At 43.0% G+C, this 20,381-nt stretch overlaps 1 protein-coding gene across 1 annotated transcript in view; it reads right to left on the bottom strand.

Annotated features, from left to right (window-relative positions):
- cacna1ba (calcium channel, voltage-dependent, N type, alpha 1B subunit, a) overlaps window positions 1–20,381 on the bottom strand; it is a 124,895-nt gene that overhangs the window by 13,252 nt on the left and 91,262 nt on the right. The window contains exons 35-46 of the mRNA XM_078087326.1: window positions 17,305–17,421; window positions 16,400–16,465; window positions 16,168–16,259; window positions 13,106–13,256; window positions 11,964–12,091; window positions 10,656–10,752; window positions 6,420–6,525; window positions 5,609–5,716; window positions 4,558–4,676; window positions 3,897–4,078; window positions 2,925–3,054; window positions 2,207–2,326 (exon numbers count right to left, since the gene is read on the bottom strand). Coding sequence (XP_077943452.1) covers window positions 2,207–2,326; window positions 2,925–3,054; window positions 3,897–4,078; window positions 4,558–4,676; window positions 5,609–5,716; window positions 6,420–6,525; window positions 10,656–10,752; window positions 11,964–12,091; window positions 13,106–13,256; window positions 16,168–16,259; window positions 16,400–16,465; window positions 17,305–17,421 — 1,416 coding nt within the window. The remainder of the gene's footprint in view (window positions 1–2,206; window positions 2,327–2,924; window positions 3,055–3,896; window positions 4,079–4,557; window positions 4,677–5,608; window positions 5,717–6,419; window positions 6,526–10,655; window positions 10,753–11,963; window positions 12,092–13,105; window positions 13,257–16,167; window positions 16,260–16,399; window positions 16,466–17,304; window positions 17,422–20,381) is intronic.

Raw genomic sequence — 20,381 nt, 5'->3', positions numbered from 1 at the left:
GTGGTGAGCCCATGGGGAGTAGAGTGTTGGGCTGCCGCGTCACTCCTTCGGGCTGTGCCCGGCCGGGCTCCGCGGTAAACCCGGCCACCAGACGCTCGCTGTCGGGCCCTCCATCTGGGCCTGGCTCCAAATGGGGGCCCCGGGCTTCCTCCGGGCCGGGTAACTCCTTCCCTCTTCCGTTTTTTCATGGGGGTCTTGAACCATTCTTAGTCTAAATGACCTGTAATGTAATAATGTAATGTAATGTAATGTAATGAACAGGTTGTATCCAGGGTGCGAAGGTCTGCAGTGATCTTTCTTCCCTGTTTCCCGACTCTGGAGGTGTACAGGTCCAGGATAGAGGGCAGGCTAGAGCCAATGATCTTTCAGTAGTCAGTTCCTGTTCTGCTACCCTCATGTACTGCTGGAAGCGGCAGTCGTCCAGACGCAGTTGCTGTAGAAGTCTGTGAAATTTACTGAGCTGTCTGCGCCTACGAATGCTATTTAGTACCAAAACACAACGGTTTATGGTCCAACATAAGTAGAACTTCCACAACAGGTACAGAGTCGCTATGTCTTCCATGGTTGATGCGGTGGAAAAACAATGGCGGAAAGTTGAACTGTTTCAGGGGGATAAGCCACGGCCCCTCTCCGTTGCATCTAGCGCGAATTACGTGATTCATGCAAATTGACTCGAAATGATCCACTGGGAGTATGAAGCGGATTTAGGGAGTGAAATTGTGGCGACAACTATATCCGCCCCACAAGTAAATACTATATGTCTATCATAACTGGCCCGCCGGTCGATAGGACAACTCGAGGCTGATACTAAAAGTCCAGTATTATCAATATCGTATTGAATTCTGTTATTGAACGTATCCGGTATCTTGATATTTGTGGCAGGTTTTAATGTTGTCCCTCTCTGTGATTGAGTTTGACACCACTGCTCTGGCAAACGCAACACTCACAACCAATCAGAATGCTTGATTTTATCTACCCGTATTATAATATTTAATACAATGCTATACTGAAATATAACATATACATACATACTATACGAAAACTGGTAATTGGATCATACAGATAGATGTTTTTTCTAGACCCTTCAAAACTCTACACGTCATCATCCACACCCATTCATAGTCTGATGGGAGGAGTTACCATACATTACAGGTTATTTAGCTGACCAAAGTGTCATCCAAAGTGACTTACATTGCATTTTTTAACCCATGGTTTTCACATTTTGCCCGGGGAGCAATTAGGGGTTAGGTGTCTTGCTCAGGGACACTTCAACATGAGGCAGGGAGCAACCAGGGTTCGAACTACCAACTCGGCGGTTCCCAGCGCACCCTCTCTACTCCATGCGCCACCATCGACCCCATCGACACGATACAACACCGGCCCATCAGACACTTAAATTCACACCGTAGTCACACCAACAGTAAGAATGTTGGGGGGAAGTCTTGCCCAAGGACAAAATGAGATAGATTCATTCAATAGATTCTTTCAATAGATTAATAGATTTTTTGCTGCTGGCTTGTGCCCAGCTGGTTGGTAGGCACAAGCCAGCTGAGACAATCATTGCATTAAAATACAATTTTACAGCCCCCATGGTTAAACAGTGTCTTATATTTATAAAATTCACAAGATTAAATTTCAAGTTCTTTGTCAGAATGTTTTACCAGTTTTTTAAAAGAGATATTTGAATAAATATAATGACTAAATATTTAACACACCTGTATCAGGAACACTTACTGCCAAAATATGTTAGACATATAATAAGGGATTTGACATGGCGTTTTGTCCATAGCGTCGAACAGTAAGACAATGGGACAATGGATAACAAGACGAATATATCTATATTTTTTTTAAACACCTGACTCCTTTGCAAGCGCTCTATGTGAAGAACATACAAACATTATTTTTAACATTGAGTGAAGGTAGGAATTTGCAAGACATTTAGTTACATTTGTCATTAAAATTTTCCAGTTTATTAATCCCGATATTGTGATTAACCGTATCGAAAGCCTTTTTGAGGAAGAAAGAACGCCGCTCCCTTCCGAAATGCTTCTTTTTAGTTTTGTTAGTCAGGTTTTATTGTGCAGCAAAGGGTACAGAACTGCATTTTTTGTGCAACCCTGTGTTGCAAGATGCCAATAAATAAATTATTGAAAATGCTGAATGGATGAAACTTAATCAAAAGAACGTAGTGAAGATGAGGTGTTACCGGCTGTTTAGCATTGAGTCGAGGCATAGAGGCTGCTCTGCCGTTGTTGTCCAGACCAGAGCCAGGGACTGGTATTGTGCCGCTGGCACTGGTCTCCATTTTCTTCATCTCCACGGATTCCTGGAGATACACACACACACACACACACACACGGAGACCCACTCCCATTAGCGTCATAAGGTAGGTGGTTGTGAAGTGGATTAATTGCTCCTTCATTTAATCTTAATAAGAAACAGTATTAAAAGATTTTTAGGCCAACCGACGCATGACTCCGGATCCACTGATTCCGGCCCTTCGACACTTGAACCTGACTATGTGCACACCCATGGGCTGCAACCCCCACCTCACATAGCTTCTCTACAGCAGTTAAAAACAAGTTTCATCCTTTGCTTGATGAGACATTCCCTGAGCCGCTGCAGGTGAAAGGAAAGCTGTAACATTATGAACTCAATAAAAATTCAACGTATGCAAGGATATGGTACATGTATTTTGTGACATTTGCAATGTTTTTTATTCCTCAACTTGTCACCTTCCTTATACGCAAACAAAGTGTAATCATTCTTAAAATGTACTTTTAGAGTAACGGTTAAGTAATCTATCAACTCACATGCCTCATCTGCAGTCTCTAGAGATGTATGACATACTTTGCAAATACACAACTGTACGAAACAACAAGTTAAAAATACATTTAAAAAGTAATAGCACCTGTGTACAGTACCTGCACTACAGCAATGTCTGGTGTGTCCTCTGATGGGCCCTTAATTACGATTCTCTTAGCTCGGGGAACTTCCTCGGGTTTCTCCATTAACCAGGAAGATGATACGTTGATGTTGCGGTTATGTCCTGGCCTGTGTTGTAGAAGTCACAGCTCAGCATCATAATAATAACAGTCTTTTTTCGTCACAAGTAACAGTTTTAACTTTCTAAAATTGAACTTCATTTGACAAATTACAACATTTCATGATTTCAATTGCCAATGATAAACAAATGTGTACGCAACCCTGCTGTAGAAGATAATGATTTCGTCCATTGGCTTGGGTGAAACCTTACATTACTGTAAAATAAGAAACTATTGATACATTTTATTATTTGATATTATTTCCGGTAAATAATGACAACTTTCTTAACTCTCTTTTAGCACAGTGGGGATTCTGTTACTGTGTTACATTGTCACTAAGCAAGATACTATCAAGATATACAGTACTAGTCAAAGGTTTTGCGACACTTTCATTGAATAAAATGAGAATTTATACAAAAATAAATAAATGGACATCGTGGGTGGGGAGAAATTAACTTATCTATCTCAACGTTTTTAGAGACACAGCAAGACTCACAATCCACAACCAAACCAAAGTAATGCATCACTGAGGAAAGTGGAGATGATGGTAGTAGCACAGTATGCGTTACATCCATTGCACCAGTATCTTGTGTCACCGTAACACAAGATTTGTCAGAGACAGTACGGAATATTCACAGCCCATATCATAATGATTTAGTTAGGCAGATTTTTTTTCTCATCAGAAGATGCTGAAAATGATTTTAACCACAAATACATTGGAAACTCCAGCATACTTGTGCACACCATCATTCTATTAGTAATTAGATATGTTTAGCCCCCATTGGCACAAAACTTAAACAACTGTGACAGCATTTTTACCCTTTATCCTAATTCCTGAAGCATTGAACTTACAGTGTGGCTCCATTGTTGAGGGAGTTGGAGCTAGGTCTGGTCTGTGGCTGGGACTTGGCATGGAGTTTGGGCTGAGGCTGAAGCATGCTGGGAGGCTCCACACTGTTTAGCATCAAAGGCAGATCTTTCTCCTGCATTTGAGTCAGAGGCAGCAATGGCGTAAACAGAGCTCCGACCTTGCACTGTAGAGGAGAGATGTATGGCAACATGCTGAAACATTCAGAGGCAGCAGGCAGAATATTGTTGCACCAAGGTCTAACAACAGGGTGTCAGTGCCACCCAGATGTAGAGACTTGGTTCAAAATATTCATTTCTCACAATCATGCGTACAATAGGTACATCTCTGGGCATCTGTGAGAATGTCTGAGTGCTGAAACAAACCTGCACCTGTACAGTGATGGACCCCAGCCAGCAGCCAAATGTGGGTCCATCTTTCGATGTGACTTTAGTGACCAATTACTGGGTCCCTTTACACTAAAAACATTACCTGTTTTTGATAGATTTCGTAATCTACCAATGAATGGCTAGTGGATACAAAAGCATCTTCTACATTTGTGTATGCATGCAGGCATAATCAATGTGGGACCATGCTTAAAGGTTTGCACAAGTTCATCCAATATGTGTGCAAAGTGCGCAGGCTATTATGGTGCGTATGTCGTACCTGGGAGCCTGACGCGCCCTGTTGCTGCTGCTGCTGCTGCAGCCTCTTCGCTCGATTCTGCTTGTAGTAGTCGAAGATCATCAGAGCCGCATAAACCTTTCCAATGGTAAGTTCATTGGCTGACGATATGAGAGGAGAAAAAAGGATGTGAAGAAGAATGACAGAGAGAGATTTGGTTTTTGTCCGTCCACAGTCCCTCCAAAATGGGTACTGGCTGAACACAGCCTGTATTCTGGGACTTGCTTCTGGCTGGTCAGCCATGGGTGGACACAGAGGGAAAGCAGTATTTAAAACCTTGACTCTCGTAGTCACACAGGGGTTAGTATACTGCAAAGACTCTCTGTAATTGCAACAGGGCATCCACAGACGTTGCCATCATCAGGTTTGGTAAAGCCAACCTCTTGGAAATTGATTTGCAGGCTGGCACATTGCAGTGTTTGAATATGTAAAGAACTTTCAGCCCACTTTTTTCTTGGCCACCAGGCAGACAGGGCACAGCCTGATACCACACAGACGAGGCTTGACTTTTAGCCCAGTTCACTCACATGGCAGTGAGAAAAAACTGCTGGCCTGACAGCCCGCATAGCAGTGGCTAAATAGCTAAACTTAGTAGTTGACCTTTGCACTGACAATCAGCAGCCAACCCGTCCACACAAAGACATTTGCAATTGTTCTGGGAGAAGAGATGGAATTCTGCTGATTTTCTTCATTTATATCCTTCAATAACTTACACATTATTGAGTAATTGAAATCGATTTAAGTTGAATAAAAGCAACTTGACAGAACATTACGTTTTGAGCTAATATTTGCAATTAATCCAGAGTATACCACTTTCCAATGAAATAAACGAGTTCTGTAGTGAACAAACTTTAAAATTAGTGCCATGATTTAATATAATGCTCCAGCAGTACTAATGCAGTACTATCCTACACAATGATAATAAACTGTTATTTAGGTGAGTAGCAACCCTGCAATTATAGTGGGACTAACAAATCATCAGGTTGATATAAGACCTGAGAGTTCAACATGTAGATAATGGGGACATGCTTACGTTTATGTGGTGTCACCAACAGATCCATGGTCTTTTGAGAGAGACTGGGCCACACTGTAGACAACTCCTTCTTTAACTCAGCATCAGATAAGCACTGGGCTACCATACCTGAAAAATCCACAAAGAAAAACTTTAAACCTCGTTTATTAAAACACATGTCACACACCGGCAACGGCACCATATACATTAATTAAATTTGGTCTACATGAGACGTAATTTAAACATTTTTCATGTTTTCATGAATATGGAAAATTACAGTTTGGGCTGCCAACAAGAAGCGTGGTTAGGTGTCTGGCCCAGGGACACATCGACATGAACTGCTAATCCTCTGAGTAATGGAAGCTTACAGCATTAGCGTGTTAGCTTGTAGCATACTGCAGCGTTGACCCGCAGTAAACATAAAGGAGTTGTAGTTTCTTAGTTGGCCTATAAAATGACATTATATTGTAGCGTCGGGGTGTAGTGGGTCACTCAGCACACGCAGGCGAATGGACGTTCCGGTAGGAATCCTTTATTTGTTTCTCCAGCAGCAAATAACATGCACCCCCACGCTATCGGTACACTCCCTTGTTACTCGCAGACAGCAACAACAACAACATAGAACTCTTCTAGTAAACCTAACTAGCTCCCCAAAACATGGGAACACCCGCCCTCCCACCGTCTCCCCCAATCACTGGCCACCCCCTGTTTAGCACGAACCGTAACTCGCCCTGTTTGGGTTGCTACAATATTGTCAGGGTCACATATTTTCCCTGAGTCTAGTCATTTCTATTCGGTTACATTCTAATGATGTGTTGTACATTTCACTGACCTGAGGCCAGTTTGATCTCCAGGGCAGTGCGAATCAGGGCCATCAGGGTGGAGGTGAAATGGACGCTGTTGTCATCAGCAATGGGCATGTTCATTTTAACGAGGCGCTGAGAAAAGGAGACGAGTGGTGACAGAGCGACTTTAACAGACAGACAATTCATCGAGAGAAATCCATCTGTGTGCTGCTGTGATCAAATAGCATCCATCTAAGCATAAAGCACTTTAGTTGAAAATGTACTGGTTTGTTCAAATTGATCAGATATAACTGAGACTAAGTTCAGCCCACAGAAAGCCTTCTCTAACAGTACATACAGTCGAGAAAAACTTGACAATCACATTCAATGACGTCGGCTACAGAATGAACTATGCTGTAAGTCAAAGTGCACTGGTGCGGGACTGACATTGACCAAAAAAAGGTGGTTGGAGAGGAGGCACATAATGCATAACCAGGAAGGTGCATCGACAGTCGCAGGAGCTCGACTCTGTGGTTGCCAAACCCTAATAATTACAGTTGAGGGGGTTGACTGTACTATACAGTAAAAGTGGTATCTACTAATAAAGACTGTCCACTTCCCCACCAAGCCTGGTCAGCCGTATCAGGAGGACTTTGTTCATATTAAACTAATGGCACCAGCAGAAGCATATGAAATGCTGTGGGATTGTTGTTGTAAGAGTTGAGCTCCCCTGAACACAAAAAAAGCATTCACCTACATACAGTACATGTGCTATCAGTGGCAGTGCAGAAAGAAAGAAAGGTCACAGTCAGAATGAGACAGGGATGAAGAGCCCAGGGAGAAACTCAAACACACTTCTAAAACAGCGCCTATTTGCATGTGTTCACATTCACCACCACATACATACATGTACAACTGCAGGCTGCCCATATAGTAAAGGCCGATGTGATGTCACAGAAATAGGTGAAATGACTACAGTCTATTTACACCACATTACATGATGGTGGCCAGTATGTATAAAGTACGTGCACACCACCATGGAAATAATTAAATGCTAAGTCTAGGCAACAATACATTTTTCAGTCGTGGAAATAAAACACCATGCTTTGGGTTTAAACAAATGCTGAATTCTGAACACCTGCGAGGGAGGACGCGTCCTCCGGTGCCAATCACCGGAATTCGGAACACCCACGAGAGATGAGACCCATAAGAGCAGGCCGACGCAGCGAGCGAGTTGTGAGGTATTGCAAGTACGCTTCTCTGCTAAACCCTTTGTTTCTCTGCCTCTGAATTCTTATAGAACCTGTGAGCTCCCGTGTATCGACCTTCCGCCTTTTCTCGACTACGAACCACTGCCTGTCCCCGGATTCCCCGTATTGCCTTGTACCTTGAGTCTACAGTTGCCTGTTGTACTAAATAAACATTGAGAGCTCTGCTCCTGGGTCTGAGTCTGCCTCCAGAGTCCATTCCTTAAAGAATACCTCACCGTATTCATATGGACCCAGCGGAGCTCCTACACCAGTCCACCACACCGGCGGTCCAACCCGTCGTTCCTTTTGCCGCCGCCGGACCCGCCCCGCTGGCTATGCCGAGCAAATATGACGGCTCTCCGGGCAAATGCCTGGGGTACCTCATGCAATGCGGAATGTATGTCGCCCACCACCCTGCGAACTACCGGACGGAGAAGGATAGAGTCGACTTCGTCATCTCCCTGTTAAGCGGAGGAGCCCTCGATTGGGCGACGGCCCTCTGGTCAGCCAGAGCCCCAGAAGTTCTGTCTGAGCAACACTTCCAGGCAAAATTTAAGGATGTGTTCGACCACCCCGTCACCGGGAAGGCCACGGGGGAATTGCTGTGCGAAATCCGTCAGGGGTCACAGACGGTGTCGGACTACGCTCTAACGTTCCGGACCCTCGCCGCTGGCAGCGGGTGGAGTGAGACCGCACTCCTTACCATCTACCGTCGCGGTCTCCATCCCGAACCCCAGACCGAACTAGCGTGCCGAGGAGACGTCACCGAGCTCGGCGACTACATCCAGGTGTCCATCAGCGTGGGACACCTCCTCGAGTCCCGACGATCCCAGCAAACCCGGTTTACATCAAGGTTCACATCCCCGGTAACACCTCCTCTGACCGACGCGGGACCGGAGCCGATGCAGTTAGGGCGCCTGCCCCTGTCTCCAGCAGAGAGCATGAGGAGGATCCGGGAGCAGTTGTGTTTGTACTGTGGTGAAGAAGGACATCACCTCCGGAACTGCCATTTCCGACCTCCTGTGTCCCTCATCCCAGTGTTCCCCCCACTCCGAATCAACGCACTGGATGGACAACCCCTGGGCACCGGGGATTACGCACCGGACGGAGGACATCACCCTACTGGTCGGAGTGTTGCACAAGGACGACATAAGTTTCTTCATCGTGTCCTCTCCCCAGGAACCACTGATCCTAGGATACCCATGGCTGGTGTCCAGATGTCTGAACGTCACCTGCCGAGCCACCCCGATTGAGGCAGCCACGGCCCCCAAGACCCAGGCAGTGCCCTCCTGCTGCGAAACGCTCCAGGAGGTATTTAGCAAGAAAAAGGCTGGCTCCCCATCGACCGTGCAATTATGCGATCGAGTTGCTGCCGGGGGCACCGCTGCCGAAGGGTCGGATCTACACACTGTCCCTACCCAAGGAGGAGGCCATGAACCAGTACGTCGAGGAATCCTTGCGTCAGGGCTTCATCCGCCCCTCCACGTCCCCGGTCGCTTCAAGATTCTTCTTCGTGGGTAAGAAAGATGGCGGGTTACATCCTTGTATCGATTAACGTGCATTGAAGCCATCACAGTGAAGAACCGGTTTTCCCTGCCACTCATCCCGGCGGCCTTGGAACAGGTAGGAGGGGCACGCGTCTACACTAAACTCGACCTCCGTAGCGCGTACAACTTGGTGCGCATCCGGGAGGGCGATGAATGGAAAACTGCAAGGGGGCATTACGAGTATCTGGTGATGCCCTACGGGCTCACCAACGCCCCTGCAGTGTTCCAGGCATTCATGAATGAACTCTTCCATGATATGATAAATCGTTTCCTTATCGTGTACATTGACGATCTGCTCATAAATTCCCACTGTATGGGAGAACACGTCCAGGAGGTGCGTTTAGTGCTCCAGCGTCTGCAGTCCAACCGGCTCTATGTAAACGTGGAGAAAAGCCTGTTGCATGTCTCAACGCTCACCTTCCTAGGATAGGTGCTGTCGCCAGGAGGGGTCGCCATGGACCAGGCGAAAGTAGACGCGGTGTGCAACTGGCCTACACCCAACACTGTAAAGGACCTCCAGCGATTCCTGGGGTTCTCCAAATATTATAGGAGATTTATCTGGAACTTCGGGGCAACGGCTGCCCCCCTTACCGCCCTTCCGAGCCAGAAGAAAGGCAATCTTCCATGGTCCGACGCGGCCCGGAGGGCTTTCGACACCCTCAAACGTCTGTTCACCTCGGCCCCGGTGCTGACCCAACCGGACCCCGACCGCCAGTTCATTGTCGAGGTGGACGCTTCCGAAGAAGGGGTCGGGGGTGTTCTAATAATACGTAATACGTTATCGCTGTCAACACCTTTGAACTTGTTGAACAAATCTTAAGAATTGATGTGTGTGATTTAGATATGGTTAGGTTATCCAGATATCACGTGTTATTATCAGGTGGAAATGCTGAATTTTTCTCAATCAATATTTAGCCAAAAAATAATAATAATATATTGTTTAAAATATTTAAACTGAATATAAATAGCATTGACATAAAACATTCTAATACAAAAACAAATGCACAAAATAGTTCACATTCACACAAATATATTAAACAGTTGATAGATGAGATGAGAGAGTGAAAGAGAGGCAGCAAAGGCAGAACCACAAAGTCAAAAGCACACAGAGAAAGCATTGCTCCCACAGAATAGCAACAGACACTAAACATAAAAACACACACATACTGCTCCACAAAATAAAATCCACTAACTAAGGCGCACAATTAAAATGAAATGATAATATTCATATCACACAAGGGAGCAGATTTCTTCTATGAGCATAAATCTATATGCTAATCAACAATACTAAATCTCCATATTATGTTTAGTGATGGGTATTAACCCAAACAAAAGAACAGAAAAGACTGTAGAGGGCTTATATAAAATTTAAGAGCGCTAGCAAAACAAAGAAACGCTTTTAGATCACAAACATTTGCTTGAGTTCAGGCCAATAGGAGAGACATTGTTGAGCAAAGGGAAGAAGGTGGAGGAGGGGGGTGTCTACCTTGTAGGCGACTCTTGGTGGACATTTCTTTCCCAAACCTAAGGGTGGGGACATGTGGAGCAGCATCTGATACATATCAAGGTACTTGATACGGCCACTTCAAAAGGTAGGAAATAAAATGTTAAAAAAGCAAATAGAGGAGGATGGGGAGATGTAAATAAAGGAGAAGAACAAATGGCAGAAACCAACAGAAAAAGAGAATAATGGAAAAGGAAAAAACAGAAAAAGGGAATAATGGAAAAGGAAAAACAGAAATCTGTTAATAGATTTCCTAGAGTGAGATGTCATCCTCGCCCTGTGTCGGGCAACAGGGATGCATCACTGTGGAGCTCAGGATACCTGACAGGAAACATGAAATGTTAAAGAGTAAGTTTGGTAGGAGGGAAGAGAAGAATGGAGGATGGGTTGACCCAACACATAAAATGCTGATGAGGGACGAGAAATGACAGCATTGTAACAGGGATGGCTGCCTCAGCATGCTAGCAGACATCCCACTGGTACTTCAACCAGGGTACACGGAGACAAAGGTTTCAATGCCAGCTTAAGCTTTGGTTTGGAATATTGCCCTTTTTTCATGAAATATCAGATGAGATTCTACAGATTTGTACATTATTTGTATTTATGTAGTCCAATACCACATAACGTGAACCTGCCTCAAGGCTTTACAATCTGCATTGCATATCACTGCCTATTGCTAAACCTTGAATGCAGTGATTTAAAGCTTTGGAGGGTTAAGCATATCTCCTCTGGAAACATCGCAGGTCAGAGAAAGTAGGCATGGAAGAAAACTTTTGGAACAATGCTGTGGCTTTGAAAGCTTTGTTTCCACTTCGGCATCATCAACCAAAGCCAGTCAGTTTGAGGGGCAGGTGCTAGTGTAAAGACGGTTTCATTGGTGCACAGCCATCCAGTTAAGTCTTTTGGCATAGAAGTTCACATAGCACCCTAATAACGGAAATGTCTGGTATATGCAAACCTTGTATGCTACCCTATTAGGGCAGTTCTTTCCTAAGCCCAGGGGGGGTGAGATAATGCGTAACAAATTGTACATATCCTTATAGGAAATCCGTCCGCTGTGGAAAAGAACAAGCACATGAATACAGAAACATTCAAGACAGCTTAAAATAAATCAATGATCATCAGGGGACTGACTGCATTCAACAAGGTACAGAAACAGGCTTGTGCCTGACGCCTCATTTAGTCACCTTAGTTACATGGGGGCAGGAAAGCGAGGAGTAAAGTTAGGCTGTCTGCCCGCCCCCACTTTTTATTCCAATCTCTGGGGCCCAGAAGAAAGCGTAAACATACCATGCAGCCGGGTCGTACTCAGCCCAAACCCGGATGAACTCATCGAGGTGATGAGGTCCCAGGATGGAGGAGTCTCTGGTTAGGTACTCAAAGTTGTCCATTATGACAGCCACAAACAGGTTCAGCATCTGGAACACAACCATTAAGTACAGTTTAAGCTTTGACCAGGTCTCAACAATAAAGCAATAAAGAGTTAGTTTCATTCAGCAGATCTCTATGAAATCAGCATGATCAGGAAAGCTGCTAATGGAGGCAAATTAAATCTTGACAGTGCCAACATTTAAGGGAGCCATGTTAAGCCATTTTACCGCAAGTTGATATGGTTGTTTGTGGTCTAAATGAAATGTCTAAAAAAGGGGTGCCCAATACTTGGATTACGATCCACTGGTCGATCGCCAAGACAGTGCGGGTAGATTGCCTGCCATTGAAAAAAAAAAATGATGTCACTTCATTCATATAAGGTCGACCGCAGGAGCCGACTGAGAATGAATGCTAATGCTAATTAGCAATCCTTGCTTTCTAACGGACACATTTGATGTCATTCAAAAGCAACCGTGGTTGACTCCAATCAGTGCAAATTATCCGAGCAAGGACCAACAATGTATAGAATGTTCGTGACGCGTCCCTCGTTTCTGACAGACGAGGGGCTCATTGTGTTTTTAATATCAACTCATTTTGCACTAACAGTATGCAGCGCTGTTGTTCCGTTTGGTTACCGCAACTATGTTCACCCGAGTACTACCCCCCCCCCATACTTACCTGACCATTATTTGATTATTACCATTATTATTATATCTTATTAGCATTAATTCATTACAAAGAAAACAGGCACGTTGTTTGCATTTGGGGGTTGGTTGACATGCAGACAGCCACATCTGCATGTCTGCATACACATCAAAATAGTAATATAATATTATTAATTTAATATATAATTTTTCAATAGTCTGGCGTTGAAAAAAGTTAACTTAAAACTTTAAAAAAGGATTTATTTGGTTTTATAGAATAAAATATCCAATTGAAAATATAGTAATACATTTAAAGTGAGGCAAATCACCTTATTTAAAACTTCTACAATAAAATCATATCTGACAGCATACACAAGGTCAACTATAACAATGGCTAAATGAATTTTCTGTACTTACCAGGAAGGAACAGAGGAAGATGAAGGAGACAAAGTAGAAGTATGCAAAATCACTGCCACACTCGTTCCCATGGGACCCCGATCGCGCGTCACAGGCTCGCTGACTTAGACAGGACAACATTATCTCGTGCCAGGCCTCGCCAGTTGCACTCCTGACGCAAAAACAAAGGCAAGAATTAAAAAATTCTGTGCTGTGAATGGATTATTTAATACATAAAAACATGAAAATGTTAAACAATATAGACTCAATAGAAGGTGAATTTAAAATGGTTAAAGTGTGCTAGTAGCTAACTTGTCTTTGTTCTATGTTGCTTTACCAACGCCAAATTACCAAATTCCTCTATTCAATATTCATTATTAAATAAGCAGGGTCCTTTTAATACTTTTAATATGAAGCTGAAATGAAAATGTCAGAATCAATCTGAAGCCAATAAAGGGGCTGGACTATGCGTCTGAAACCAGTAGTTTCGTTCTGATTTTGGAGAATAAGTCTTTAGAAAGGTAGATTACTTTTTATACTTAGATCAAATGAGCTATCTCCATGACCCTTGTCATGGTGTGGGTTTATTTCCTGTTTTATTTTGAATTTTCCTGGCTCTCATGTCCCTGGGTTAACTTCACTCCCTGCCCTAGTGTGTTTTCCCCCGTGATTGTCTGCCATGTCCCTGATCGTTTCCTTGTGTGTCCAATCACCTGCACCTCCCCTGTGTATTCAAACCAGGTGTGTTGCTTGTCTCCTTTTCGGTTTGATTAGTCATTTTTAGTGAGTCTTTTTGGTTTCCATGTATTCCTGGTCCCCGTTGGAATTTTATTTTCTGACGTCAAATAAAGTATCTTTGTTGCTTGGATCTGCTGGTTTGAGTACTGATGCCCCCAACCACTGAGAACAACTGCGACATGTTATTCAAAGCTTCTGCCAGAACTAGTAAATTAACTGAGTTAAACGTTCTGGTTGTTGTACTGGCTTCAACAATAACTTTAATGCTCAACACATAGTGTTCTTATGGCAGAATGGGATACCAATGACTATGGTTCAAGATATCAATTGAAGGACAGAGGAGTTTTTATGTGGGATGCGGATAGCACCGCTTCTTTACCCCAAATACGTTTGACCCCATGACAAACATCAAAGCATTTACTTCAATTGAAATTAAATGTGTAATTTAATTCATGAAAAAACACCAGCTAAATCTGAAAATGATTTCAGCCAATACTGGTAAATTTTGAATTCACCATTAGAATGTTAAAAAATAACTAGCATCTATATAATCAGTATAAGAGTTCGAGGCTTCACTGTTTACTAGACCTTGTTTCTGCTTCTTGTTACATTGAGGCTGCAGTATGGCTCAGATCAAAAGAAGGCTCGCTAAACACTGACTACGATGCAGAGTGGTAGGATTCTCACAAGATCCCTCATACACACGGATTCTTAACTTAAGTTTACAGCCTGGTAAAATATGTCGCAGGATGAGAGACGGTAATAGAAGCACAGTGAGTGCCGCAAATAGGCTTCACTTTCCCAAATAAGAGTACGTATTCAAGGAATAAAAGGACTAGCATTCACAAAGACCATGGGTACGATAAGAATGATCACACATGCAGCACCACAATTTGGACACATTTTTTCATTTAACTAAATGAGAAATGAAAAAAATGTCTAAAAGAAATGTCTAAACTTTGGACAATAGCTCACCTTCATCCGTTTAATTTTTTTAAAACATTAAAATTATACTAAGCACCTACTACATCCATCCATCCATTGTCCCCCCGCGACACAGGGTCACAGGGGGGCTGGAGTCTATCCATGCAACTTAGGGCGAGAGACAGGGTTCTGAACCCTTGCTGTGAGGGACAGTGCTAACCGGGGCCAAAGCTTCATGGTGCTTCATTTGCGTGGAACACTATGCCGCCCCCAGCTACTACATATTTTCCTTTATTATTGAGTTGTATGCTACCTTAATTCTACTGCTACATATAGTTATTTAACATACATACAGTTATTTAACAGATAAAGCAACTTCACCTATGACTGCACACCTGTACACGGTTCTAATACCATTGTCAAGTTTGCAGACGACACAACGGTGATTGGCCTCATCAGTGACAACGATGAGTCGGCCTACAGAGAGGAGGTCCAGCATCTGGCGGTATGGTGCGCCGACAACAACCTAGCCCTCAACACCAAGAAGACCAAAGAGCTAATTGTGGACTTCCGGAAGAAAACTGGCACACACATCCCCATCCATATCAACGGGACGGAGGTTGAGCGTGTCGCCAGTTTCAAGTTCCTGGGTGTGCACATCTCTGAGGACCTCTCTTGGACCCTCAACACCTCATCCCTGGTATAGAAAGCACACCAGCGTCCCTTCTTCCTGAGGAGACTGAAGAAGGCCCATCTGTCTCCTCAGATTCTAGAGAATTTCTACCGCTGTACCATAGAGAGCATCCTCACAAACTGCATCTCAGTATGGTATGGCAGCTGCTCTGTCGCGGACCGTAAATCAGTGCAGAGGGTGGTGAAAACTGCCCAACGCATCACCGGTTCCTCACTCCCCACCGTTGAGGCTGTCCAGAGAAAGAGATGTCTGCGGAGGGCACGCAGCATCGAAAAGGACAGCTCTCACCCCAGCCACAGACTGTTTGCCCTCCTCCCCTCTGGGAGGCGCTACAGGGTGCTCCGTTCCCGGACCAGCAGGTTCAGGAACAGCTTCATCCCTGCGGCTGTCACTCTACTGAACTCTGCCCCCCCTGAACTCTGAACTCTGCCACCCACCCCCACACACACATCTCCCTCAGTGACTGTACAAAATATGTTTACTGTTAAATTTTAATTCCAATCAGTAAAACCAGTAGTTCAAATGGCCATCACCCATATTTGCCAACATTTAATTATTACTTACACTTGAATACATTGGGAACAATAATCAAATCATACATATAATAATAGATTAGTATATTTTGGTAATTCTGTTAAGTTTTGTGGGAAAATGGAATCTGCAATTTTCCTCTTTAAAGTAAGTCTTTGTCTACCAATAGCATGGCCAAATTCATAGTCTCTTATACCTGAACAGCAGCATGAGCGCTTGGAGGAAAGTACGGAAGTTGTTGTGATGATTGATAGCTGTATCCTCATTCAGCGCAATGTTGCCAAACACCTAAAGCACAGTGAGGAAAATTGATTTGTGGGTCTTAGCAATGTGCAAAAGAAGTGTTTCATATTTGGGCCAAAATACAATGACGAACAACTATATAAACATTATGACCTCTGTAACCATAGCAGAGCAGCATTTCTCACCTGCATCCCAATGATGGCGTAAATGAAGAACAGCATCGCAATCAGAAGGCATACATAAGGCAGGGCCTAAAGGACAGGAAACACATGTACTTAATAATGATAGTCATCATAAACCACTCCGGAACTACACACAGATGTTGGTAACCTGGGAATGCCCTTGGTTAAGAGTTAATGGCAGCTGCTGAAGATATACATGCTTTTTAACCATGTAAAACCATGTAAAACTATGTAAAACATGCCGGAATCGAAGTGCTTAGACGTACGAGTGGGTTTACTCCGGTCGATATGCAGTGCTTTGTTTTAGCTTAATGGTCACTAAATTTGAATTACATGACAGTACAGTAAAAAATGATTTGCACTTCAAAATCTTGCACCCAGGAAGAATATCAGGGTGTAAAGAAGATTTTTACATAGTTACAAAACTTCTGCGTCTGTCCCAAGGTCCAACATATTTTTCACCGAGGACTTTCAATGGGAAGGACATGTGTGTAACTCAGCAATAATTTTCTTTTAAAGATAAATCAACTTACCATCAAGAATACTTGGATCTAAAAGTTGTAAAAATGGTGAAGCTGAATCCACGGTTATATTCCTGTTCATGTGAACGAGGCCCAGGCTAGACACAGGGTTGGGGGGTGTTGTTAAAGGACCACCAGCGGGCTTGCTCTATGGCCCAGTGGATGTGACAATGATGGACTTTCATAAGAATGAACTGTGCCCTGCCTTCAACAGTGTCCGCTTCCCTGTAAATATCTATTGCGCAGGAGGTGAACTGGCATATCTCCAGTTCCCAGTTCAAACTCTGTACTGATAGGTCCAACCGCCGCCACACAAATGACTATACATAGGTGTTTGGGAAAGTGTACATGTCAGTGTTTATCTAATGATATACAGTATGTGAGTACCTTGAAGGACTGGACAAAGGTCCACAGCAGTATGCGAATGGTGTAGCCCTGTCTTAGCAGCTTGATGAGCCGAGCAGCTCTAAACAGCCTCAGGAAGCTCAGGTTCAGCAGCTTGTCCTGTTAAGACGAAAACAGGACATGAAATCCACAGAAATCACACATGAACAGACTGATCAGGGTTGAATTGTTTAATGAGTCACTTCAGCTGGTTAGAAAATATCTTATTCTGACTCCCTTTGACAAGTGGGATTGAGTAAAGATTATACAAGGCCCAGGTGTCATGAAATTTAAGAGACATTAATAATACCTGTACACAGGTCCGATGAATGTGGTCACAATAATAACGTGGTCATTTGGGAACTTATTCATGTCGTTAGTCATGTATTGTATTAATCCGTTATATGTTTCTGCATTTGGGAATTTAGTAAAACAATATTCATACATCATGACTACGTATCCAGGTGTGAAGCCAAGAATGAATTGATCAGGCATATACAGCCAAATGCTTTTTATGGATAAAGTATACTGGTATATATAATATATATATAGTCAATATATATTATATATAGGCAAGGCAAGGCAAGTTTATTTGTATAGCGCTTTTCATACACAAGGCAGACTCAAAGTGCTTCACGTCATAACATTTCATACAATAAAGTGAAATAAAATGCAGGAATTAAAAGACAATTAAAAACAGCAAATAAAATTATAAATTAAAATCTTATTTAAATTGTTTAATTAAAGGCAGAGGTTAAAAGTGCAAAGTAGCTAAAATTTAGCAGACGGCGAAGCTGAACATAAAAGTTTTCAGTCTTGTTTTAAACGTGGTCAGAGTTGGGGCAAGTCTTAAATCTTCAGGAGGTTTATTCCAGCTGTTTGTTGCGTAGTAACTAAATGATGCTTTCCCGTGATTTGTATTTACTCTGGGAATCACTAACAGATTGGTGTCAGAAGATCTTAGTGATCTTGAAGGCTTATGTAGTGGAAGCATATCAGTGATATACTTTGGCCCTAAACCATGTAGTGATTTATATGTGAGCAGTAGGATTTTGAAACTAATTCTCTGACATACTGGGAGCCAATGTAAGGATTAAAGAATTTGTGTAATGTGCTCACATTTTTTGGTCTTTGTTAGAACTCTAGCAGCAGCGTTCTGAACAAGCTGGAGCTGCCTGACAGTTTTTTTTGGGAGACCTGCAAGGAGACCATTACAATAGTCTAGCCTACTAGTTATAAAGGCATGTACAAGTGTTTCTAAGTCTTGAGCTGACATGAGCCCTCTAAGTCGTGCTACATTTTTGAGGTGGTAGTAGGCTGATTTTGTTGCTGATTTGATGTGACTCTCCAAGTGTAAATCTGAATCCATAATAACCCCCAGATTTCTGGCTTTATTTGATGTTTTCAGGGACAGAGAGTGAAGGTGTTGGGTTACTTTAAACCGGCGAAGCTGAACATAAAAGTTTTCAGTCTTGTTTTAAACGTGGTCAGAGTTGGGGCAAGTCTTAAATCTTCAGGAGGTTTATTCCAGCTGTTTGTTGCGTAGTAACTAAATGATGCTTTCCCGTGATTTGTATTTACTCTGGGAATCACTAACAGATTGGTGTCAGAAGATCTTAGTGATCTTGAAGGCTTATGTAGTGGAAGCATATCAGTGATATACTTTGGCCCTAAACCATGTAGTGATTTATATGTGAGCAGTAGGATTTTGAAACTAATTCTCTGACATACTGGGAGCCAATGTAAGGATTAAAGAATTTGTGTAATGTGCTCACATTTTTTGGTCTTTGTTAGAACTCTAGCAGCAGCGTTCTGAACAAGCTGGAGCTGCCTGACAGTTTTTTTTGGGAGACCTGGAAGGAGACCATTACAATAGTCTAGCCTACTAGTTATAAAGGCATGTACAAGTGTTTCTAAGTCTTGAGCTGACATGAGCCCTCTAAGTCGTGCTACATTTTTGAGGTGGTAGTAGGCCGATTTTGTTGCTGATTTGATGTGACTCTCCAAGTGTAAATCTGAATCCATAATAACCCCCAGATTTCTGGCTTTATTTGATGTTTTCAGGGACAGAGAGTGAAGGTGTTGGGTTACTTTAAACCTTTCTTTTTTAGCACCAAATACAATGATCTCAGTTTTGTCTTCATTTAGTTGTAGGAAATTTTGACACATCCAGTCTTTGATTTGCTCAATGCAAGATCTATGGGGCGATAGTCGTTTGGTGATAGCGCTACATAGATTTGGGTGTCATCAGCGTAGCAATGGTGGTCAATTTTTTTTTTTGCATGATTTGTCCTAGTGGGAGCATGTAGATGTTGAATAAAGTCGGCCCTAAGATCGAACCTTGGGGGACTCCACACGTTACGTCGGTTGTTTCTGATACGAAGTCACCAATGGAAACAAAATAGTTCCTGTCTTGTAGATATGACCTGAACCAGCTTAAGACTGTGCCTGAGAGCCCCACCCAGTTTTCCAACCTGTCCAAAAGTATTGAGTGGTCGACAGTATCATATATAGTATAATATGTCCTAGGAAGTATACTTCCTAGTGTCAAAGGACGTCTCCTCTTTTGAAGTCTTTGTGATTTCCCTCCTCACAAGTTTCTGTAGATGGTAGTTCTATATGATGGTGATTCTATCTGACGGTGGTTACATGTGATGGTGGTTATATCTGATGGTCGTTGTTCCTCCAGTGGTCCTGCCTTACACCTGACTAACTAATTTTATTATTTTAATTATTCCTGTGATATGAATTCAACGTACTGTACAGAATAGAATACGCTGATCATTCTATACACATGACATCCATTGCATTCGGTCTATCCTGGAATAGGAATCCTACTCTGCCATTCTTACTACAGCTTCTTCTCTTTTTCTCCCTGTTGAAGGAGTTTTTCATTTTTGGTGGAGTTTTTGCCCGTGTCGATGTGAGGATTTCAGAACAGAGGATGTCGCATTTGTAGAGACTTTAAAGCCTTCTGAGGCTAATTTGTATTTTGTTACTTTGGCCCATACAAAATCAAATGAATTGAATATAATTGAATGAGATGTGTCACCAAGCACCAACTGGACATTAGCCAGAAG

This window comes from Gasterosteus aculeatus, chromosome 13 (genome assembly GCF_964276395.1).
Source record: "Gasterosteus aculeatus chromosome 13, fGasAcu3.hap1.1, whole genome shotgun sequence".
Lineage (NCBI taxonomy): Eukaryota > Metazoa > Chordata > Actinopteri > Perciformes > Gasterosteidae > Gasterosteus > Gasterosteus aculeatus.
This window is presented reverse-complemented; position numbering and strand designations above follow the sequence as displayed.